Source organism: Podarcis muralis, unplaced genomic scaffold (assembly GCF_964188315.1).
Source record: "Podarcis muralis unplaced genomic scaffold, rPodMur119.hap1.1 HAP1_SCAFFOLD_139, whole genome shotgun sequence".
Taxonomy (NCBI): domain Eukaryota; kingdom Metazoa; phylum Chordata; class Lepidosauria; order Squamata; family Lacertidae; genus Podarcis; species Podarcis muralis.
This window is the reverse complement of record NW_027554764.1, coordinates 1-20,430: the sequence shown is the minus strand read 5'-3', so window position 1 is coordinate 20,430 and position 20,430 is coordinate 1. Positions and strand designations below refer to the sequence as shown.

Genomic DNA, 20,430 nt, shown 5'->3' with positions numbered 1-20,430 from the left:
CCTACAGCAGGTGATGGGGAAGATTTCTGTGTGGGGCCCTGGAGATCTGTTGCTGGCCCAAGTAGGCACTGCTGGACTTGACGGAATGTGTGGTCTGTGTCAGCTATCTTCTTATGTCTCTGGAGGAGGGGCTGTAGTTATGTGGTGAATCCTGTGCTCTGCATGCAGAAGGTCCCAGGCACAATTCTTGGCATTCCCAGTGTATCTGGGCTGGATAAGGCTCTTCTTGTCTGAGATTTGGAAACCCTTTGCCAGTTGGGCTGGATAGAGCATTGGTGGGACTCCAGTATATGGCAGCAAATGAGAAGGAACTGGGGTTCAGTTTTGCTAAGTGACAAGTTGAGAGGCGACTTGACAAGCGTTTGATAGTATTGGGACTAGCAACGTGATTCTTGATGTAAAAGTGGGTGTGGTTTTGACAGGCATGTGGAAGCTGTTCCTGCTTTCGCTCACTAGTCCTAAGCTACATTCACCTCTGACCTAATGACATCATTGGGTTATGTGGGCTGTTGTTGTTGTTTAGTCGTTTAGTCATGTCCGACTCTTCGTGACCCCATGGACCAGAGCACGCCAGGCACTCCTGTCTTCCACTGCCTCCCACAATTTGGTCAGACTCATGTTTGTAGCTTCGAGAACACACAGGGGTCTATTGAACTTCACTTGACAACATCTATGTGGGCTGGGCTACAGCAATATCAGAATGATCCAGCTTGGAGGATTAACTCCATGTCCTAGGATGCAAAAGCTTGGTTTCTGCATTTGGATATTAGATGGCATGGGATTTGGGGGTTCACTGGAACAGATTGGGGTTGCAACTGCATGTGTAGTATGGAAATATAATCTGCAGCTAAGATCAACAAAATTATGCAGCAGTTTCTGTAACCGATGGATGATACTGACACACATGTACACACATATAAAGACCAGCAACAGCCTTCCTTCCTTTATTTCTGAAGATAATAGGTTTGAGAATCTTTTGATGAAAGATTTCCCTGACTTCACATAATATCTCTTTCTCTCGTTTTCTTTTTGTGCATTTGTCTGTTTCCCTTTTTATTTTTAAATGCTTCTCCCCAGAGGATGCAAAAGGCAGCTAAAATCAAGAAAAAAGCGGTGTGTAGACTGTTTTTCTTGAATGCTATTGTCTGTTTTACATTTGGTTATTTTTGTTGTTTATGTTTTCTGTGGTCTTTGTGCATCCTGGAGTGTTGTGTCTCTCATTGTGGATCTCCGTCAAGCTGTAGCTTTCTGTTTTTGCTCATTTTAAAATGCAGTTGACCAGATGGAGTGGGAAAGATTGGTTGGCTTCATCAGAGACCTTCCCATCTTCGCAGGGTTGGTTGGTTTCATTAGAGAGTTTCCCACTTTCCTGCTAAATAACTCCTCTTTTCCTCTGTGGCTATCCATCCCAGTGAAATGGTTTTTTTTGTGGGGGGTGATTTTGTTGTTGTTCTTGTTGTTTTGCTAAGCCTGGATAAACATCACATTTTCCTCTTGCAGGAGTTTATTTCCATCTGACATACTTTATTGCTTTTTGGAGGAGAAGCAGCCAAGACTGGTGTTGCAACCCGATATTCATTACTATTTACAATTTATTAGAGCTTTTTTTTATACCACTTAATCATTTCTAACCAGTAAACATACACATTTCAAAAAACATACATAATAAAAAACACAGAGAACTTTCTTAAAACATCTGTGGGGATAGAAAAGTCTTTGTCAAGCACCTGAAGTTCAGCAGGGAGGGGACTTGGTTAGTCTCTACTGGGAGGGAGTTTTGTAGACTTGAGCCCACATTACTGCATGCACAACTTATGGTGGATATGGGCTGTTCACGAGGAACCAATATATACAACTTCACACCATGCATTTGAAGCACATTCAGTGCACATATATAGCACATCACTTTACCCATGAGCCTCTTTGCCCTGACTTTTGACACTTGAAGTAGATATTTTTAGGACCCACTTTATTTTTGTGACATTGAACAGTTTTTAATATTGTGTTTTAACGTTGTAATCCACCCTGGGACCTTAGAGTGGGTGGTGGGTGGTAATAATAATTCCTGACACCCTTAACCAACTACAGTTTCCAGGATTCTCAGATGAAGACTTGTGGGAACTGTAGTTTACCCCACAGATCTGCAGTTCCCAGCACCCTTAACATACTGCAGTGCCCAGGATACTTTGGGGAAGACCATGCACTTTAAATGTGCACTGGATGTGCTCTTACATGGTGTAGATCTGCCTTAACAGAGACTCACCCGAAGATACCAGTGATGATTTCATAAGCTCTGACTACACTGCCATGGTCCAAACTTTTTCTGTCATAATGTAGATTTGGTGGCGGCGGTCAAATAGCTTATTCCTCAATAATCTCACCACAGCCCCTTAGGCTGCGTACACATGATAAACTCGAAGCACATTCTGAGTGGTGGAACCACAGTTCCCCGCAATTTGCTTTAGCAATCTACAGTGCCCAGAATTATTTGAGGGAAAGAATGCATTTTAAAGGCACAAAGCACAAAATGGGGGCCCACCTCAAACTTTTTGTTGCCCCGAGATGTGTGCTGGACAACAGCAGAAGTCAATATTGCAACGTTGCTGAAAGTGTGGGTATGCAACTCTTAGATCAAAAGCCGGTTGTGTTGGTTGACCATTGAAAAGACTGTTCCTCTTAAGCTGCCTGTGCAGCAGTGCCAGCCTTGACTGAGGTGAGGTCTGACTTCCTTGAGCTCAGAGGGAATGCTCAGAGCACCTGCTTTGCCTTGCAGAAGGTCCTTGGTCCATGTCCAGATGGAGACCCTGTCAATCCAGTTCTGAGGAAAATGGACTCTTGTTCTGACACAGCAGAGGGCAGCTTCACCTCTGTCTGAACACAGCAGTCCTTCACGAGTTAAACAACCCTGTTATATAAACAACTCTTTGGGTTGTGTGAATTGACTTTTTTGTCTTTGTGCAAGTGAGCAAACAGAATAGGTCTTCCATTGAGTGTAGTTTCCTGTTATTATGTGTAGTTTCCTGTTATTATGCAAAATAAATACTTTGGCTAGATAGTCTTCTTCACCTGTAACTGGAGTGGGGAGGGAGAGAGATGGAGAAAAGCATCATTTTGGGGGAATGGGGGTGAGGGAGTTACTGGGGCTGTATTTCCCAGAATACCCTGTGCATGTGGGGAGGCAAAATGGTAGTTGCCAGTGGGGACTGCCATTTGTGGAATGCTACTGCCTCTCCACTCACCAAATATAGGTCATTCAGGAAAATTGAAAATAGTTGTTAGCAGCCTGACAGGGCCCTGCAGTACTCCAATAAGCCTTCCCCACCCTTCCATTTATTTTATTATTTTATTTTATTTTATTTTATTTTATTTTATTTTATTTTATTTTATTTTATTTTATATTTTATTTTATATTTTATTTTATTTTATTTTATTTTATTTTATTTTATTTTATTTTATTTTATTTTATTTTATTTTATTTTATTTTATTTTATTTTATTTTATTTTATTTTATTTTATTTTATTTTATTTTATTTTATTTTATTTTATTTTATTTTATTTTATTTTATTTTATTTTATTTTATTTTATTTTATTTTATTTTATTTTATTTTATTTTATTTTATTTTATTTTATTTTATTTTATTTTATTTTATTTTATTTTATTTTATTTTATTTTATTTTATTTTATTTTATTTTATTTTATTTTATTTTATTTTATTTTATTTTATTTTATTTTATTTTATTTTATTTTATTTTATTTTATTTTATTTTATTTTATTTTATTTTATTTTATTTTATTTTATTTTATTTTATTTTATTTTATTTTATTTTATTTTATTTTATTTTATTTTATTTTATTTTATTTTATTTTATTTTATTTTATTTTATTTTATTTTATTTTATTTTATTTTATTTTATTTTATTTTATTTTATTTTATTTTATTTTATTTTATTTTATTTTATTTTATTTTATTTTATTTTATTTTATTTTATTTTATTTTATTTTATTTTATTTTATTTTATTTTATTTTATTTTATTTTATTTTATTTTATTTTATTTTATTTTATTTTATTTTATTTTATTTTATTTTATTTTATTTTATTTTATTTTATTTTATTTTATTTTATTTTATTTTATTTTATTTTATTTTATTTTATTTTATTTTATTTTATTTTATTTTATTTTATTTTATTTTATTTTATTTTATTTTATTTTATTTTATTTTATTTTATTTTATTTTATTTTATTTTATTTTATTTTATTTTATTTTATTTTATTTTATTTTATTTTATTTTATTTTATTTTATTTTATTTTATTTTATTTTATTTTATTTTATTTTATTTTATTTTATTTTATTTTATTTTATTTTATTGCTGAGAGGCCTCCAGTCAGGGCCGGCCTGTCCAGGAGGCAGACTGAGGCAGTTGCCTCAGGCAGCAGAATCTGTGGGGTGCCTCTGCAGGGATGCCTCCCCTGCCACTAGAGATACGAGGAGAAGAGACTGCTGCAGCTTCTATGTTCAGGCAAGATTGTGCGAGAGCCCTGTGAGATTGCGCAGAGGCCTCTGGGGCTCATGGGAGTCCTCACCAGAATCTGGCAAACATCTGCATGACTGCAATATGCAAGGCTTTGGCAGGGGCAGCAAGGGGTGGGGGGGCCACACAGCACTTGCTCAGGGTGGCACCTTCCCATTTTGCCTCCAACATTTCGTCCCAAATGAGGGATGTTGTGTCCAGCCCTGGCACAAACTCATTGTAAGCTGACGTTAATTCTTTAATTTTGAACTGGGATATATCAGCATGTTAGAAGAGAATGGTTACGGTTCTCCGAGAAAAGAAATCAAATTATTAAAGTGAGCTCATAGCACCTGTCCACAAGGAAGGCACCTCTGCTGCACCTCTGTTGCGACTTCACTCACTTCCAATGAAGAGGCAGAGGAGGATTTTCCACACATTCCAGCACATTCTTGCTGCAATAGAGTAATGCAACCAATCCCTCTTGAACTTGTTACTCTTAAACTTAAATGGGTTTCTCTTGTCAAGAGAATTCATCTCCTGTTCCCTTGCTGGCTCCATCTTCTGAGATGCCAATGTGAGAAATCCTTATTTTAGGACACCCTCAAGTGAACTAGGCCCTAAGAATGCTCCTCTCTCAATCTCTGTTTGTGCATGTATATTGGAAATGGACCATTCCAAATATCTGTTCTGTGTTGCAGTAACTTTGTACAGCTTGGTCATTGTACTCCCATCATGTCTGAAATAGCTGGTTGAGGAAGGCACTGTTTTCAAGAGAAAAAGTCTTAAGTAAGTTCTTTTCTTCTTCTTTTCTTTTTTCAGAGCTCTGAGGGAGATTCCCAGGCTTTGACAGAAGTGGATCTATTCATCTCCACACAGAGGATTAAAGTTCTGAACGCAGATACACAGGTAACAGGCCTCAGTCTCAGTCTCAGTCAGTTTTATTGCACATAGCCAAAGGCTGCCGCAATGTACACAGAATTATTTGACAATTAAAAGAAAATATACTGAATCGATAAAAAAAGACTTAAAACATTTATATTATTAAAACATTACGTACTCTAAACAAAGCTATAAAAATACCCCAATGTACAAATAAAAACATTAAACAATAAAATTCATAAGCTAAAATCATCACATGGTCACTAATGTTAAAAACAATATCAATTAATACAGTGTGCAATTTATATATATATATATTTTTAAAATATATTTATTAAGGTTTTTCATATAAAGCATACTTTAAAAAAAGCACAAATCATCCTTATCCTTTTAACATCTTTCCACTGTTACATTGGACTCCCCCACACCTCCCGCATACACTTACATCATTATAAAATAATTTCAAACAAATTATCATTTTGCTCATAGTCTTAATTTGGATTAGCATATAATTCACCCTTAAGTCTAATTTAGTGATAGACAGTTATTTTCTATCCTGGCATCCCACTCAACACTCAACCAGATTACAATGTTTTTGTAGATAAATCTTGAATTTTTTCCAGTCTTCTTCCATCCTTTCTTCTCCCTGGTCTCGGATTCTGCCGGTCATCTCGGCTAGCTGCATATAGTCCATCAGCTGCATCTGCCATTCTTCCAAAGTGGGTAGCTTCTGAGTTTTCCAGTTCTTCGCGATCAATATTCTTGCTGCTGTTGTTGCATACATAAAAAATGTTCTGTCCTTTTTTGACACACTCTGGCCGACGATACCCAAGAGGAAGGCCTCTGGTTTCTTAGTAAAGGTGTATTTAAACACCTTTTTTAACTCATTATATATCGTCTCCCAAAAGGCCCTCACTCTAGGGCAGGTCCACCAGAGGTGAAAGAATGTTCCTTCATTTTCCTTACATTTCCAACATTTGTTATCAGACGAATGGTATATTTTAGCTAATTTAACTGGGGTCATGTACCATCTATACATCATTTTCATTACATTTTCCTTCAAAGCATTGCATGCAGTGAAGTTCAGCCCAGAGGTCCACAACCTTTCCCAATCTTCAAACATAATATTATGCCCAATGTCCTGTGCCCATTTTATCATTGCTGATTTTACCATTTCGTCTTGGGTGTTCCATTTCAGCAGCAAATTATACATTTTTGAAAGTACTTTAGTCTTAGGTTCTAACAGTTCAGTTTCTAACTTTGACTTTTCCACTTGGAATCCTAACTTTTTATCATTTTTAAACACTTCTTTAATCTGAGCATAGTGTAGCCAGTCTCGCACTTTGTCTCTCATCTTTTCTAAACTCTGCAATTTCCAATTGTCACCATCCTTTTCTATTATCTCCCAATATTTTGGCCAATTGGCCTCCATATTGGCTCTTTTTCGGGCCTTAGCCTCTAGGGGTGACAGCCACCTCGGAGTTTTATTCTCCAGTAAGTCTTTATATCTTGTCCAGACATTAAAAACTGATTTTCTGACAATATGATTCTTAAAGGCCTTGTTTATCTTAGCTTTGTCATACCATAAATATGCATGCCATCCAAATGCATTATTAAAACCTTCCAAATCCAAGACATCCGTATCTTCAAGAAGTGACCAATCTTTTAGCCAGCAGAAAGCTGCAGCTTCATAATACAACTTTAAGTCTGGCAGGGCAAAGCCCCCTCTTTCTTTCGCATCTGTTAATATCTTAAATTTAATTCTGGGCTTTTTGCCCTGCCAGACAAATTTAGAAATATCTTTCTACAGTGTGCAATTTATAGTCAGAGTTTGGTGACAAAGATAGAGCATAGCCTGAGGTAGATAGATGGGATCAAATAAATTCATCTCCTTGGCTATATAATTTGCTCTAATTTTCCTAGCAGCAGTTGCAAAAAGTGCTACCCGCCAGGTCACATACTTATCTGTGTCTGCAAGGAGATATAACATCATGTCAAGGGGTTCTGGTCAGGGGACCCTGTCATTATAGGTACCAAAAATCTTTTCCTTGCATCATTATATAACGGACAGTGCAAGATATAATGCATAAGGTCCTCTACTTCAGAACATCCCCTAATGCAAACACGTTCATTTTTGGTATGCCTCTGTGTCTCCTATCTCTATAAGCAGAGCTTATTGTATTTAGTCATAGCTCTGTAAAAGCTTTTCGAAGCTGTGCAAAAGTCAATTCATTAAAATAAGATATGTGTTCATTGACCTCTCTAAGTTTAAAATACAATGGGGCGCATGTAGATGTGCACATAGAGTTTAGATCGTTTTTAGTTGCCACTGCCCTTATGGTTCATTTAAAAATATTTTTCTGTGAATATAAGGGGAGTTCTTTAATCTCAGTCACTGAGAGGTCATATTTGCCCATCAGTTGGGCAGCATGATGTACCCAGTTTCTAAGGGGTAATCCATTTGAGAGCTCAATCAGGCATTTTTTTTTTGTAGCCTAGTGTTGTCCATCTGTTGAACTCTAAACCAGTAACAGAGAATTCTTTTATCTATTTGGCTCTCTATGCTCAACATGTGAGTTTCCAACCTGACCATGGCAGATTGCACGTCTTTGGGTAAACCTAAAATAACTCTTAAAAAATAATTCTGTGGGGGTTCCAGACCGGAGACCTTTGAGGTACCCCAAACCTCTGCACCATATAAAATCTGGGCCATTGTTTTTGCTTTATACACAGATAGAGCTGGGTTGACCAGATTTCCAACTCTACAGGCAGCGAATTTCAGAATGGCTTTTGCTGATTTAAAGGCTTGCAATTTAATATTGGATAGCTGTGTATTCCAAGATGCCGTTTCTGAATAAATCAATCCCAGATACTTAAACGTATTTACTTGGTTTATGATGTGTTCATCCAGGTGCCAAACATGCTTTTTAGAACGCTTCCCAAATACAATGACCTGCGACTTATTATAGTTTATAGCTAAAGCATTCCTCGTGCAATATGAACTTAATTTTGCAAGCAGCCGTCTCAGGCCCACCTGGGTTCTAGATACAAGTACTAGGTCATCAGCATACATTAAAACTGAGAGTTTTTGGTCGAGAATTGTGACAGGGGCAAACTGTAGGCCCTTCAGTTCTTTAACCATGTCATTAATATAAAAATTGAACAGGAAAGGTGCCAAAATGCATCCCTGTTTGACTCCAGTAATGGTCTTAATTCTAGTGGTGAGATGGCCAGCCAGATCCACCTTTACTTGTATTGATGTGTCAGTATATAATGTTTTGATGAGAAATAATAGTCGGAGGTCTATATTTGTCTTTTCCAATTTTTGCCACAATGCGTGTCTTGGGACCGTATCAAAAGCTGACTTTAGATCGATAAAAGCAACATATAATTTTTGCTTCAAATTATGGATGTATTTACATAGCAGAAAGTTCAGCACAAATCACTGGTCCAGTGTGGATTTCCCTCTTTGGAAACCTGCCTGGACTTCAGATATCACCTTATTTGTATCTGCCCATTCTTCTAGTCTCCCAAGAAGGAGCCTGGCATATAGTTTGGAGGCTACATCTAACAAACTAATGGGTCTATAATTGGCAGGGTTTTTCTTATCACCCTTTTTATATATTGGGGCAATTATACTCAACTTCCACCCTTCAGGTATGCGACCTGAGCTGTTAATGTATGAAAACAATTTTGCAAAAATGGGAGACCAGAAATCCGGTCTTATCTTATAGATCTCCATTGGGATCATGTCTTCTCCTGGAGCTTTATTAGCTAGTTGGCTTGCGATTAGCCTCTTAATCTGATTGGGCCATTCTGGCAGTTCTGATAACTGAGTATAGTAAACTTGTGGGGGTGGGTCAGGACAGGGGCCATATATTTCTGTAAAATATGTCACCCAATCCTTTCCTTGGACAGATGCTTCTAACGAGTAGCCCAGCCCATTTGTGCCTTGGGCAACCAGATGCCAAAATTTCCGTGAGTCCTTCTGAAGTGCTGCATCTCCCAATTCTTTCCACTGTTGTTCATAATATATTTGTTTCATGCTTTTAAGTAATAATTTATAGTTGTTTCGTAACTGGGCTACCTCAGCTTGTAGAGCAAGATTGTGCTTATCCTGTTTTAACTTCAATTTTCTAAGTACCCTAGCTAGGCATTTTTTGCTATTCTGACATTCCTTATCAAACCAAGTCTGTCTTTTCAACTTTTTGTTTTTTATCACACTAGTTGTGGTCATCAGTGGGCGCATTTGGTTGATTATGTTCTCATAAAGTCCAATTATGTTTCCTGTTTCTAACAACATTTCCCCCTTTAATAAAGCAAATTCTTGGGAATCCAGGATCTAAATCATTTTTTCTTGGACCTGTGCATTCCATTTTAACCTTCTATTTCCAAGTATCAGATATTCTGTTTCATCCAATAATTTAGGAAAGGCAGGAGAAAAGAATGATGTCAAAGATAACTCAAGTGGAAAGTGGTCACTTTCAGCTCTGGGAATTATCCTGAAGGTATCTCGGTTAACTGGCACATTATTAGATGTTAGGATATAATCTATGGTGCTAGTAAATCCTCTGGGAGAGATAAAAGTAAAATAACCCTCTTGATCCCCTTGACCGTGCCCATTGCATAACAAAAGGTTATGCTTTATTATAAGTTCACAAAGATATTTCCCAGCACGGTTAGAGATGGTATCCATTGCTGCCCTCTGACAGATTTCAGGTTCGTCCTCCAAGTTTAGACCAGATAGTATTGTATTTTGTGGGGAAACAAGGCCGATCCGGGCATTGAAGTCACCTCCCAAGACAAGCCGACGGTTACATGACAGAGAGTCTATACTTTCGAGTAGTTGGTCAAGTTTATCCCAATATGATCTCAGTTCCCCACAAGACTTTACTGGAGGTATGTACACACAGATGCAATAAGTATTACTCAGGAGACTATCAGAAAGGGACAACACTAAAAAATTAGGGGTGGTCAGCGAGGGACACTGTTGAATTGATACATTAAGAGAGGTTGACACCAGCACCGCCAGCCCCCCACTAGGCCTTCCATACTTTACAGTTTTAAGAGCTGGTTGAGTGTAACTTGTAAAACCCTGTAATTCAACCATAGTGCCCTCTTTTGCCCAGGTTTCTTGAAGAAAGATGATATCATGTGTTTGTAGATAAGAACAGAAATCACTGTCTTGGATCTTGTTCAGCCTTCTGGTGCCCTTCAGATGTTCTGGACTACAACTCCTATCAGCCCCAGCCAGCACCAAAGGGATATGGACGTAATCTAGCTCTACCAGTGTTTCTCCAATTGGGCCCTCAGCTGTTGTTGGACTACAGCTCCCATCATCCCTGACCATTGGCCCTTCTTGCTAAGGATGATGGGAGTTGTAGTCCAGCAATAGCTGGGGACCCGTTTGAGAAACACTGCTAGCCTCTGCCAGAGCTTCAAATGACAGTCCTCCTTTAAGATTATGTAAGCCTACCATGACTCCTGTGAGACCTTGTGCCTGGAATAATTTAGCACTCATTTCTGTGTTATCTGGTTCAAGGGGGGGGACCCAAACCACCACCCATTTGCAACCCCCTTAACCCTAAAAATAGTGAGAGTAAAGTGACAAAATTTGGAATGATAAAACATCATAGTTCTTTCCTGCTGTTTCCATGGGGGAATTAAGGGGGCGGGGAGGAGCAGGCATGTGTGGAAAGGGGGGAGTAGCAGTGTTGCCCAATGCCATTTGTTGTTGTGTCTTGCCACGCCCACTGGTGTGAATGAAATTGAGTGTGACATATAGGGATAAAAAAGCCACCGTTCTATCATGCAACAGGCACTGCAGTGAGTTAGGAACCCTAGAAAATGGGGCAGAAGCACTAGTGTGATAATCAGGAAAAGCGACACAACATCCCCCTATTATTATTTTTATTATTCTTATTAGAAATACATATTGAAGGAAAGTTCTAGGGTTGATGAGCAGATGGACCCCTCTACTGCTAATATAACTTGGTTCCTTCCATTGTGTGTTGTGTCTCTTCCTTAGATGGTAAACCTGCAGGTTGGGATTAGCCATTTTTTATCTCTGTAGTCTGGTCTTTTTAAAAATAAGAGCACACACAGGTCTGCTAAGTTTTCCATTCAGGCCAGCTGCCCACGCTGTCCTTTCACATTCTCAATACTTTCTGCAGGACGATTGCTCAGACCCTCATTAAAATCCCCCACCGCCATTGCCTCAGGCCCGCTGTTAAAGCTTAATAAAATGACAAATGGTGATGGGACCTGCTAGCCGCTGCAACAAATGCATTCCATAGTTGCATTTCGCTGCTGCACATAAATAATAATGAGTCAGTTCAAGGGGTGTGTGTGTGTGTGTGCAGTGGGAAGGAATGGGAGCTGTTTCCTTAGTGTGTGAGCATCAAAAGCCAGAAGCAAGATTTAACAGTCAACAAATTAATTTGTTCCTCAATGGGATGGGTCAGGCTTGCTCTCTAAATAGATATTCCTTGGCTTGACTCTTGAGCTCTCATTGTGCAGGGACCTCAAAGCCAACCTGGCCAAGGAGTCTCTGTCCATCCTCACTGCTGACAGTCTGGGGGTTAATGTCATAGCCAAGGGAGTTTGGTTGACACAAGTGGTGTCCCGTTACATAAATGTGGTCGGTTGACAGTGAATCCCTCGCAAATAGGCCTTTTGAGAAGGGGGCTGGGACAGAGCACTGCCATTGCCTGCAGCATGGTCCTACCACCAAAATAATGGATTTCAAACTGAAACAGGAAATGAGGTATATGTGTTAAATCTGTCTCACCCTCTCTGTGCTTGGAAGCTGAAAGCAGTCCCTTTTCACATTCTGTATACCGGGGGTGAGGAACATTTTCCAGACTGACAACCATCTTGGGCCATCTTTTGAGGGGCCACAGACCAGTAGTGGGTGGGGTCAGAGGGAAAGAATGGGTGGAGCAATGGTGTGACTCTTACCCCCACCCCCATACACATCTCTTCATCCAGACAAGCAAGAAGTATTATCACGGTTGAAGGACACATTCCAGCCAAGCAAAGAGCCCTTCCGGATGGTGAGAAGCAGGACCAATAATAATAATAATAATAATTTATTATTTGTACTCCGCCCATCTGGCTGGGTTTCCCTAGCCACTCTGGGCGGCTTCCAACAAAGATAAAAAATACACTGAAATATCACATATTAAAAACTTCCCAAGGAGGATTATAGCACTCACACTCCTTGCAGAGGAGAGCTCATGGCCTATAGTGGAACCAGCCAACTTTCACGTAGGGCCCGCTGGGAGAGCCACGTAGTCTGTAATCCTGCACTCATTCAGGAGGCCAGGAAGGAGCCACCAAGCTGATGCTCAAAGCAGGGATGGGGGGGGGGGGAGATGACAGGGAATGGGAGCCACAGGTCTCTTATCATAGGCTGCCATCTCAAATACACTAAAGGTGAAGCCAAAAGCAGGGTCTTCAGCTTGCAGTGGCTGCTTAAATTAACACCACTTTTGCCAAGCTAGTGCCTTCCAGCTATTTTTAAAGCTTCTTTAATGTGTGATCTTGAGATTTCAGACAAGCTTCGGTTTTGGGGTGTCCCTACGGCCCCCAGTTTGAGTCTTAATTACTCAGTTTGTGGGGCAGCACAAAACATGGTGTTTGCATCACAAAACTTTGGCACCTGTTTGGTGTCAATCGGACAGTTTTGGATTTTTTGGCATTAACTTGTGACCTCAATTTGCTTTGTCAATTACTCGGTTTGGAGGGTGGCACAAAACACAGGTTTCGCAACACAAAATGGCACAAACTAGCACAAAACTTTGGCATCAGTTGACAGGGGGATCCAGAATTTCGGGGTCACACATTAATGAAGCTTTGATTACAACTTCCATCAGTCAAATGCATTTGCAGATTAGTTTTTGTGGCTGCCTTTTTCTTCCACTCACAGCTCCTTTGATCCAACTCGTGACCTTTGTCCCTGCAGATTGATTATTTGTTTGATCAGTGTGGACCATGAGGAGGAGCAGGAATGGAGGCAGATGTGCATTCAATTTGCTGTCCTCTGAACGCTCGTCCCTGAATTCTATTCTCTTGTTTTAAAAATACAGTAGCAGACTTTCATTTCTTGCCTAGGGGAAATTCCAGCACCTGCATCTTCTAACATTCAGCTTCCTCTCCCCTGCTTTCTAAATTGTACGTTTTCAGTAATGTCTATTATTTCCCTTAATTGATCTCACGAATGCCTCTCATTCCTTAAGTGCGCGTGAATTTTAGTTGTGTTGATTTGAGCCATATAGCCAGTCTATTTGTTTTATTTGTCAGAGACCTGTTGAACCCATTTCATTTTGAAATGCTTCATTTTGAAATGTAAGAGGTGCTTTGCAGAATATAATACTTTTCATATGAGTACTGCATTATATGTGGCTTAACAGCCAAGGTTTTTAAAGCACCAAATTTAATTAAAAGCACAAACTAAATGGCTTTAAATTGAGCTGCATCCAGGGTCTCTAAATGCCCATTTAATTTACTGAAATGTCAGATGTGTGTGCTCGCACGTGTGTGTGTGTGTGTGTGTGTGTGTGCATGTGTCCCCACACTTTTGGCTTTTTATTTGAAATGACAGTTTGAGTTGCCTACATCATTTATCAAAGAATAAGAAATCAATGATTCCTTCTATATATTGGTAATGGTAAGATTTTTCTGAAGACTAGCACACTCTAAAATGACCTATAATGATTGGCAAAAGATTAATCAAATTTGCTTTTCAGTGCAAGTTCAATAGGAGCTGATTTGTACATCACAGAGGAAGAGGCGGGAGAATTCTGGATATTTCTGCTGCAGATTATTGTGCAGGATTGCAGTGAACTGATGAACTGAAGCATGGAGACCATAAGAACTTTGGAGGAGCTCTGCTGGCTCAGGCCAAAGCCTGTCTGGTCCAGTGACCTGTTTCCCCTTTAGATGCCCCTGAGAGCCCACAAGCAGGACATGAGGAAGATGGGGAACTTGCCAGTCTAGGAGTAGAACAGAGCCTGGACTGGACTGGACCAAAGAGTTCAGGGATGAGGAACCTGTGACCCTCCAGATATTGCTGGGCTCCAGCTTCCACCAGCCTTGGTTCAGTTCTGGGCAGCAGAAGTGGGCTGGCACATCCGTTTCAAGGCAGTGGGGCACTGTTCTTCTAATGTTTTCTCTCTTCTTCTTTATAAAATATGAAGGAACATGCATCATTTTAAAATAGTTGGGGGCCCATGTTGATAGTTTTGGCTTATCGGTTGCTCCTAGGAAACCATGATGGACCATGCACTGCGCACCATCTCCTACATTGCCGATATAGGTAACATCGTCGTTTTGATGGCCAGGCGCCGGATGCCCCGATCGGCTTCGCAGGACTGTATTGAGACGACCCCCGGCACACAGGAAGGAAAGAAGCAGTACAAGATGATCTGCCACGTCTTCGAATCAGAGGATGTAAGTGAACGGCATTTGGAAAAATGCATTATTTAGAGGTTGTGCATGACTGAAGCTTTTGCTTGGTTAAGCCTTTCAGAGATCTTCAGGGCCAATGTGTTTGCTGCCTTTCCATTCCCAAGAAGTTTTCTCTTTATTCCGCTTGGAATTCCCCGCTCAGAATGCACATCCGTGCGTTATTGCCCTTCTCCTGGAGTGCTTGAACGTTTAATAATTTACCTTACTTTTAAAAGGTCTTTTAAAGCAGACATGACCTAAAATGACAGCATAACATGGACTCATAGCTCAGTGTTATCTACTTTGACTGGCAGCTGCTCTTCAGGGTCTTGGGCAGAGAAAGATCTTCCCCACCACCTGCAACTTTTATTTGGAGATGACATGGAGCGAAGTTACTCTCTCCTACATGCAAAGCTATAATACCTGAACCATGGTCCTTCTCCCGCCTTGGGATGGTCATCCAGATGTTCCTGGACTACAGCTCCCATCATCTCTGATCATGAGCCATGATGGCTGGGGCTGATGGGAACTGGAGTCGAGCTACATCTGGAGGGCCACAGGTCCCCACCTTTGCCCCACCCTTAAGGGACATCCCTTTCTTGCTGTCATTGTGTTGCAGACCATGGGTAGACCTTTGCAGCAGGGAGAACTGTAGGGCTAGCAATTCATTGCAGAGCAGTCAGAGCATAAATATAGGTCATCTAACACAACTGCCATGATTTAATTACATTACTCCTTAGTGAGCAATTGAATAGAATCTAGCTTACATACCTTTCCTTACAACCCTAGTGTAACGACTGGCAGTGGAATATGTATGTGACATGTGCTTGACTCTAGTTTAGTGTGCGCTAGATCATAGGCTTCCATGCTGTGGTCTGTGGATCATCAGTGGTCATGGAATACTAGAATTGTCCAACCCCCTGCAGTGCAAGTCCATTAGCTTCTTCCAGGTGCCCCACAGTGGTGACTCTGCAGAGTGGCATAGTTAATTGTGTATGATGAATGATGGGCACAGAGGCTGTTTCATTGTCCTTAGAATCTGGTGGTCCTCCCAGAAGGAGTACAGCACAGCCAAGAAATAAAGCCAAGGCTGGCAGCAAGATGGGGTATATAATTTTAAATATTTTAAATAAAATACTTCAATGTCTAGCAATTGTACATCAAAATTGCTGAACAACAGGCAGAAAAATTATTCCACTTTTTATTTTTTTGCAGGCTCAGCTGATTGCCCAGTCAATTGGCCAGGCCTTCAGTGTGGCATACCAGGAGTTCCTCAGAGCTAATGGCATCAACCCTGAGGATTTGAGTCAGAAGGAATACAGTGACATCATCAACACCCAGGAGATGTACAACGATGATCTGATCCATTTTTCCAACTCGGAAAACTGCAAGGAGGTTAATTTGCCCTGTTCTTAAAGCAAAATCATATGTTTTGTTGCTCCTTCTTCACTGTAGGATTAGGAATGTACATGCTGGGAACCCATGTGGAGTTTTAAGAACTCATTTGCAAACATATATTTTCATCGTATGCAAACAGTAACATAAAATTAAATTCACTGAGCTGGGTTTTGAATTTTGCTGTTGTTATTGAGTTTGGACTTTTTTCAAGCAGCCCCTTTACCCCTTCAGCCACCCCCAGCTTTCCCACACCTCCCACTATTCACTTGTAAGAACATAATATGCCCCTGCTTGATCAGGCCAATGGCCCCTCTAGTCCTGCATCCTGTACTCACAGTGGCCAACCAGATGCCTCCATGGATTTGTCCTCTTTGAAAGCCAACCAAGTTGGTGTCTATCACTGCCTCCTGTGGGAGTGAGTTCCATAGTTTAACTACACACGGTGTGAAGAAGTGCTTTCTTTTGTGTGTCCTGAATCTTCCAACATCCCATGATGAACACACACCTGGATGTGCATGGATAACAAACAACCTCATGGAGAAGGAAGGGGTGATGAATGAAGGGAAATAAATGAGCACCAAACTATTTATGGAGTCAATTTATGTTGTTGTTGTTTAGTCGTTTAGTCGTGTCCGACTCTTCATGACCCCCTGGACCAGAGCACGCCAGGCACTCCTGTCCTCCCCCGCCTCCCACAGTTTGGTCAAACTCATGCTGGTAGCTTCGAGAAACACTATCCAACCATCTCGTCCTCTGTCGCCCCCTTCTCCTTGTGCTCTTTCCCAACATCAGGGTCTTTTCCAGGGAGTCTTCTCTTCTCATGAGGTGGCCAAAGTCTTGGAGCCTCAGCTTCACAATCTGTCCTTCCAGTGAGCACTCAGGGCTGATTTCCTTAAGAATGGATAGGTTTGATCTTCTTGCAGTCCATGGGACTCTCAAGAGTCTTCTCCAGCACCATAATTCAAAAGCATCAATTCTTCGGCGATCAGCCTTCTTTATGGTCCAGCTCTCACTTCCATACATCACTACTGGGAAAACCATCGCTTTAACTATACGGACCTTTGTTGGCAAGGTGATGTCTCTGCTTTTTAAGATGCTGTCTAGGTTTGTCATTGCTTTTCTCCCAAGAAGCAGGCGTCTTTTAATTTCGTGGCTGCTGTCACCATCTGCAGTGATCATGGAGCCCAAGAAAGTAAAATCTCTCACTGCCTCCATTTCTTCCCCTTCTATTTGCCAGGAGGTGATTGGACCAGTGGCCATGATCTTCGTTTTTTTGATGTTGAGCTTCAAACCATATTTTGCGCTCTCCTCTTTCACTCTCATTAAAAGGTTCTTTAATTCCTCCTCACTTTCTGCCAACAATGTTGTGTCATCTGCATATCTGAGGTTGTTGATATTTCTTCTGGCAATCTTAATTCCGGCTAGGGATTCATCCAGCCCAGCCTTTCGCATGATGAATTCTGCATATAAGTTAAATAAGCAGGGAGACAATATACAGCCTTGTTGTACTCCTTTCCCGATTTTGAACCAATCAGTTGTTCCATATCCAGTTCTAACTGTAGCTTCTTGTCCCACATAGTCAATTTATATACTGCTTAATTACAGGTGACCTAAAGCTAGATGTGATGTTTGTCATATAGTTTGCCCTTTGATAGTAGTTGTTTGTTTACCAATAGTCAATGTGGGGGGAGGAGCCAGATCAGGGCCAGGACAGAGGGGATGGGAGCTTAACCCTTCACCCTTATCATTGTCCAGATTGCAATTGCCACCACCCTGCAGCTTCTTAAAAAATATGTTTAGTATTTTCCAAAATAGCAAATATAAAACTGAACATTGCAAGGCAAAATAAAGTCCAATCATGCACCACAAAAATACATTTCCCCCCATTCAGTGTGAGGTGGTGGGACTCCTTTATGAAGCTGAAGAAAAGGCATTTGATATTGTTGTGTGTCCACAACCCTGAGCAATGAGAGACTCCAGGGGTTCCAGTGCTTACCTAGGATTTTGTTTCCTTAAAATGAAGGTCAGCTGGGATGGTGGTGTCTTTAGGATATATAGTTTTATTTACACATATATGCAACCTGAGCCATAAGATGGAGGGGCTCCAACAGATCTTGCCTCCCTGTTAGGTCCCTGGGGAGGGGACAAAGTAATAGTTGTGGATTCAGCACAGATGATGATGATGGTGATGATGATGATGATGATGATGATTTATTATTTCTACCCCGCCCATCTGGCTGGGTTTCCCGAGACAAGAGAATCAAGCGTCTCTCTGGCTTTCAGCTCAGCCAAAGTCCCTCTCACACAGTTGTAACTAGCTCTCTCATTTTTTGGTAAATAATTTTTTATTAATTTTCAATTACTAAAATCCAATATCAACCACATTTTATCAAATTACAATTCAAATTCAAATACATATCAACTATAAAGCCAATTATACATTTTGTGTGGCCTCCCGCGTGCTAGATTTCAAGTTGAGATGATTTTATTTCATCCTGCTTCCAAAGTCTTAATTAATCCAATTACATTCAGTCTTGATCTTAATCCCTTATCAGCAGCTACAAAGTTTTTGACTTCCATTTGTATTGGCGGGGAGCTTGCAAGGACAATTGCCGTCAAATCATCCTTGTTTATCCTTTGCTAACGGTCTCTGCTATTGTGGGCGTGGCATCCATTAAGGCAGACCAGAACTGGAAGCCCACAGTTGTAACTAGCTCAGTCTTTGGCTGGGACTGATGGAAATAGATGCCATCTGGAAGATGCCAAATTGGGGAAGGCTAAACTAGTCTATTGCTTTTGGTGTCTCCCCTGATCCCCATGGCTTTGTTGAATAGCTCCTCTCCCTCTGCTCCACTTCACACTTGTAAATCTCAGTAAAGTATCAACACCTTGTATACATGAACACAGGAAACTGCCTTATATGAAATCCTGTCCACTGAATTGTGTCCACACTGTCTGGCAGCATCTCCTCAGGGTTTTAAAGGGGCGACACCCCCAGGACCTTCAGATGCCCTCTCATGAGCTTTCCCTTCATGTCTCCCCCTGCCAATGATCTTTTTCCTGAACAAAGCACATCTTTCTCATAGAATTCCAAGCCCATGCCCATCCTTATTGCTGTAGGATTATTTATTTATTTTTGCATCTTTTGCTAAGTGTTATATATTTAAAGTCAGTAATGGGCCTCCCGCTGTGGGGTAATCAGCACTGCACAGAGTGGGCCTGTTGCCTGCTGTGGCTTTACATAGAGGATGCATTGCTCATGTCCTGTGTCTTGCATCTTTAAAAAAGACATAGTGAGGCTGACTGTATGTTTCCAAAATGGCTTTGCAAATTCTTATACTGCAGTTCCAGCTTCCTAAGTAAATATTCCTAAATATTCCCCATATTTGGCATGTTGTCCTTAAGGGACTTTTCCTGCTACTCATTCCAATGTCCACTGCTTTTTTGGGGGGGCGGGCGGGGAGAAAGTGGGAGGGCTTTTGGATCCCATCAGAACATTGTACCTTTCCCCCCTAAGCTGGGCAAACACTTCCTTGCAGAATTCTGCAACCCTAGAATTCCCACAAACATTCTCCCTCCAATTTGTTTTCTTTTGCAGTTGCAGATAGCCAAACACAAGGGCGAGATTCTGGGTGTGGTCATCGTGGAGTCTGGCTGGGGCTCCATTTTACCCACAGTGATCCTGGCCAACATGATGAATGGGGCCCCTGCTGCTCGTTCAGGGAAACTCAGCATCGGGGACCAGATTATGTCCATTAACGGGACCAGCCTCGTGGGGCTTCCCCTGGCAACATGTCAAGGAATCATAAAGGTACTGTATGTAATGTCTCACTCTGAATGTGACTGACCTGTATGAAGGACTCTATGACTTGAAAACAGAAACTCTGTATGTACTTTTGTTACCCAAGAAAAATCTTTTAATAAAAACATTTTAAAGGAAGGAAGGAAGGTACTGTTTGGGATGAGAGGGGAGGGGTCTGTCCTGTGGATTGTGGAATCCCACTTCCAAGAAATTCTACAATTACAGATTTTGACGTTGCCAACACTGTGGGTCTTACTGACAGGAAAGGGAGAAAGTGGGAGGATGAGATTGTCACCAGTTTATAAAATCCAAGGTAGTCGTCTCAAGAGCCACGAGGCCTCTCTGTCTTGCTGAAGTCAAGCGGGTCTCTCTCTGGTTAGTGCC

At 40.6% G+C, this 20,430-nt stretch overlaps 1 protein-coding gene across 1 annotated transcript in view; it reads left to right on the top strand.

The window, feature by feature from the left end:
- Positions 1 to 20,106, top strand: part of LOC144326560 (amyloid-beta A4 precursor protein-binding family A member 2) — a 32,972-nt gene extending 12,866 nt beyond the window's left edge. Inside the window, exons 5-9 of the mRNA XM_077923054.1 lie at positions 1,078 to 1,113; positions 5,337 to 5,423; positions 14,664 to 14,849; positions 16,062 to 16,241; positions 19,843 to 20,106. Coding sequence (XP_077779180.1) covers positions 1,078 to 1,113; positions 5,337 to 5,423; positions 14,664 to 14,849; positions 16,062 to 16,241; positions 19,843 to 20,091 — 738 coding nt within the window. The 3' untranslated portion in view covers positions 20,092 to 20,106. The remainder of the gene's footprint in view (positions 1 to 1,077; positions 1,114 to 5,336; positions 5,424 to 14,663; positions 14,850 to 16,061; positions 16,242 to 19,842) is intronic.
- Positions 20,107 to 20,430: the final 324 nt, after the last annotated feature.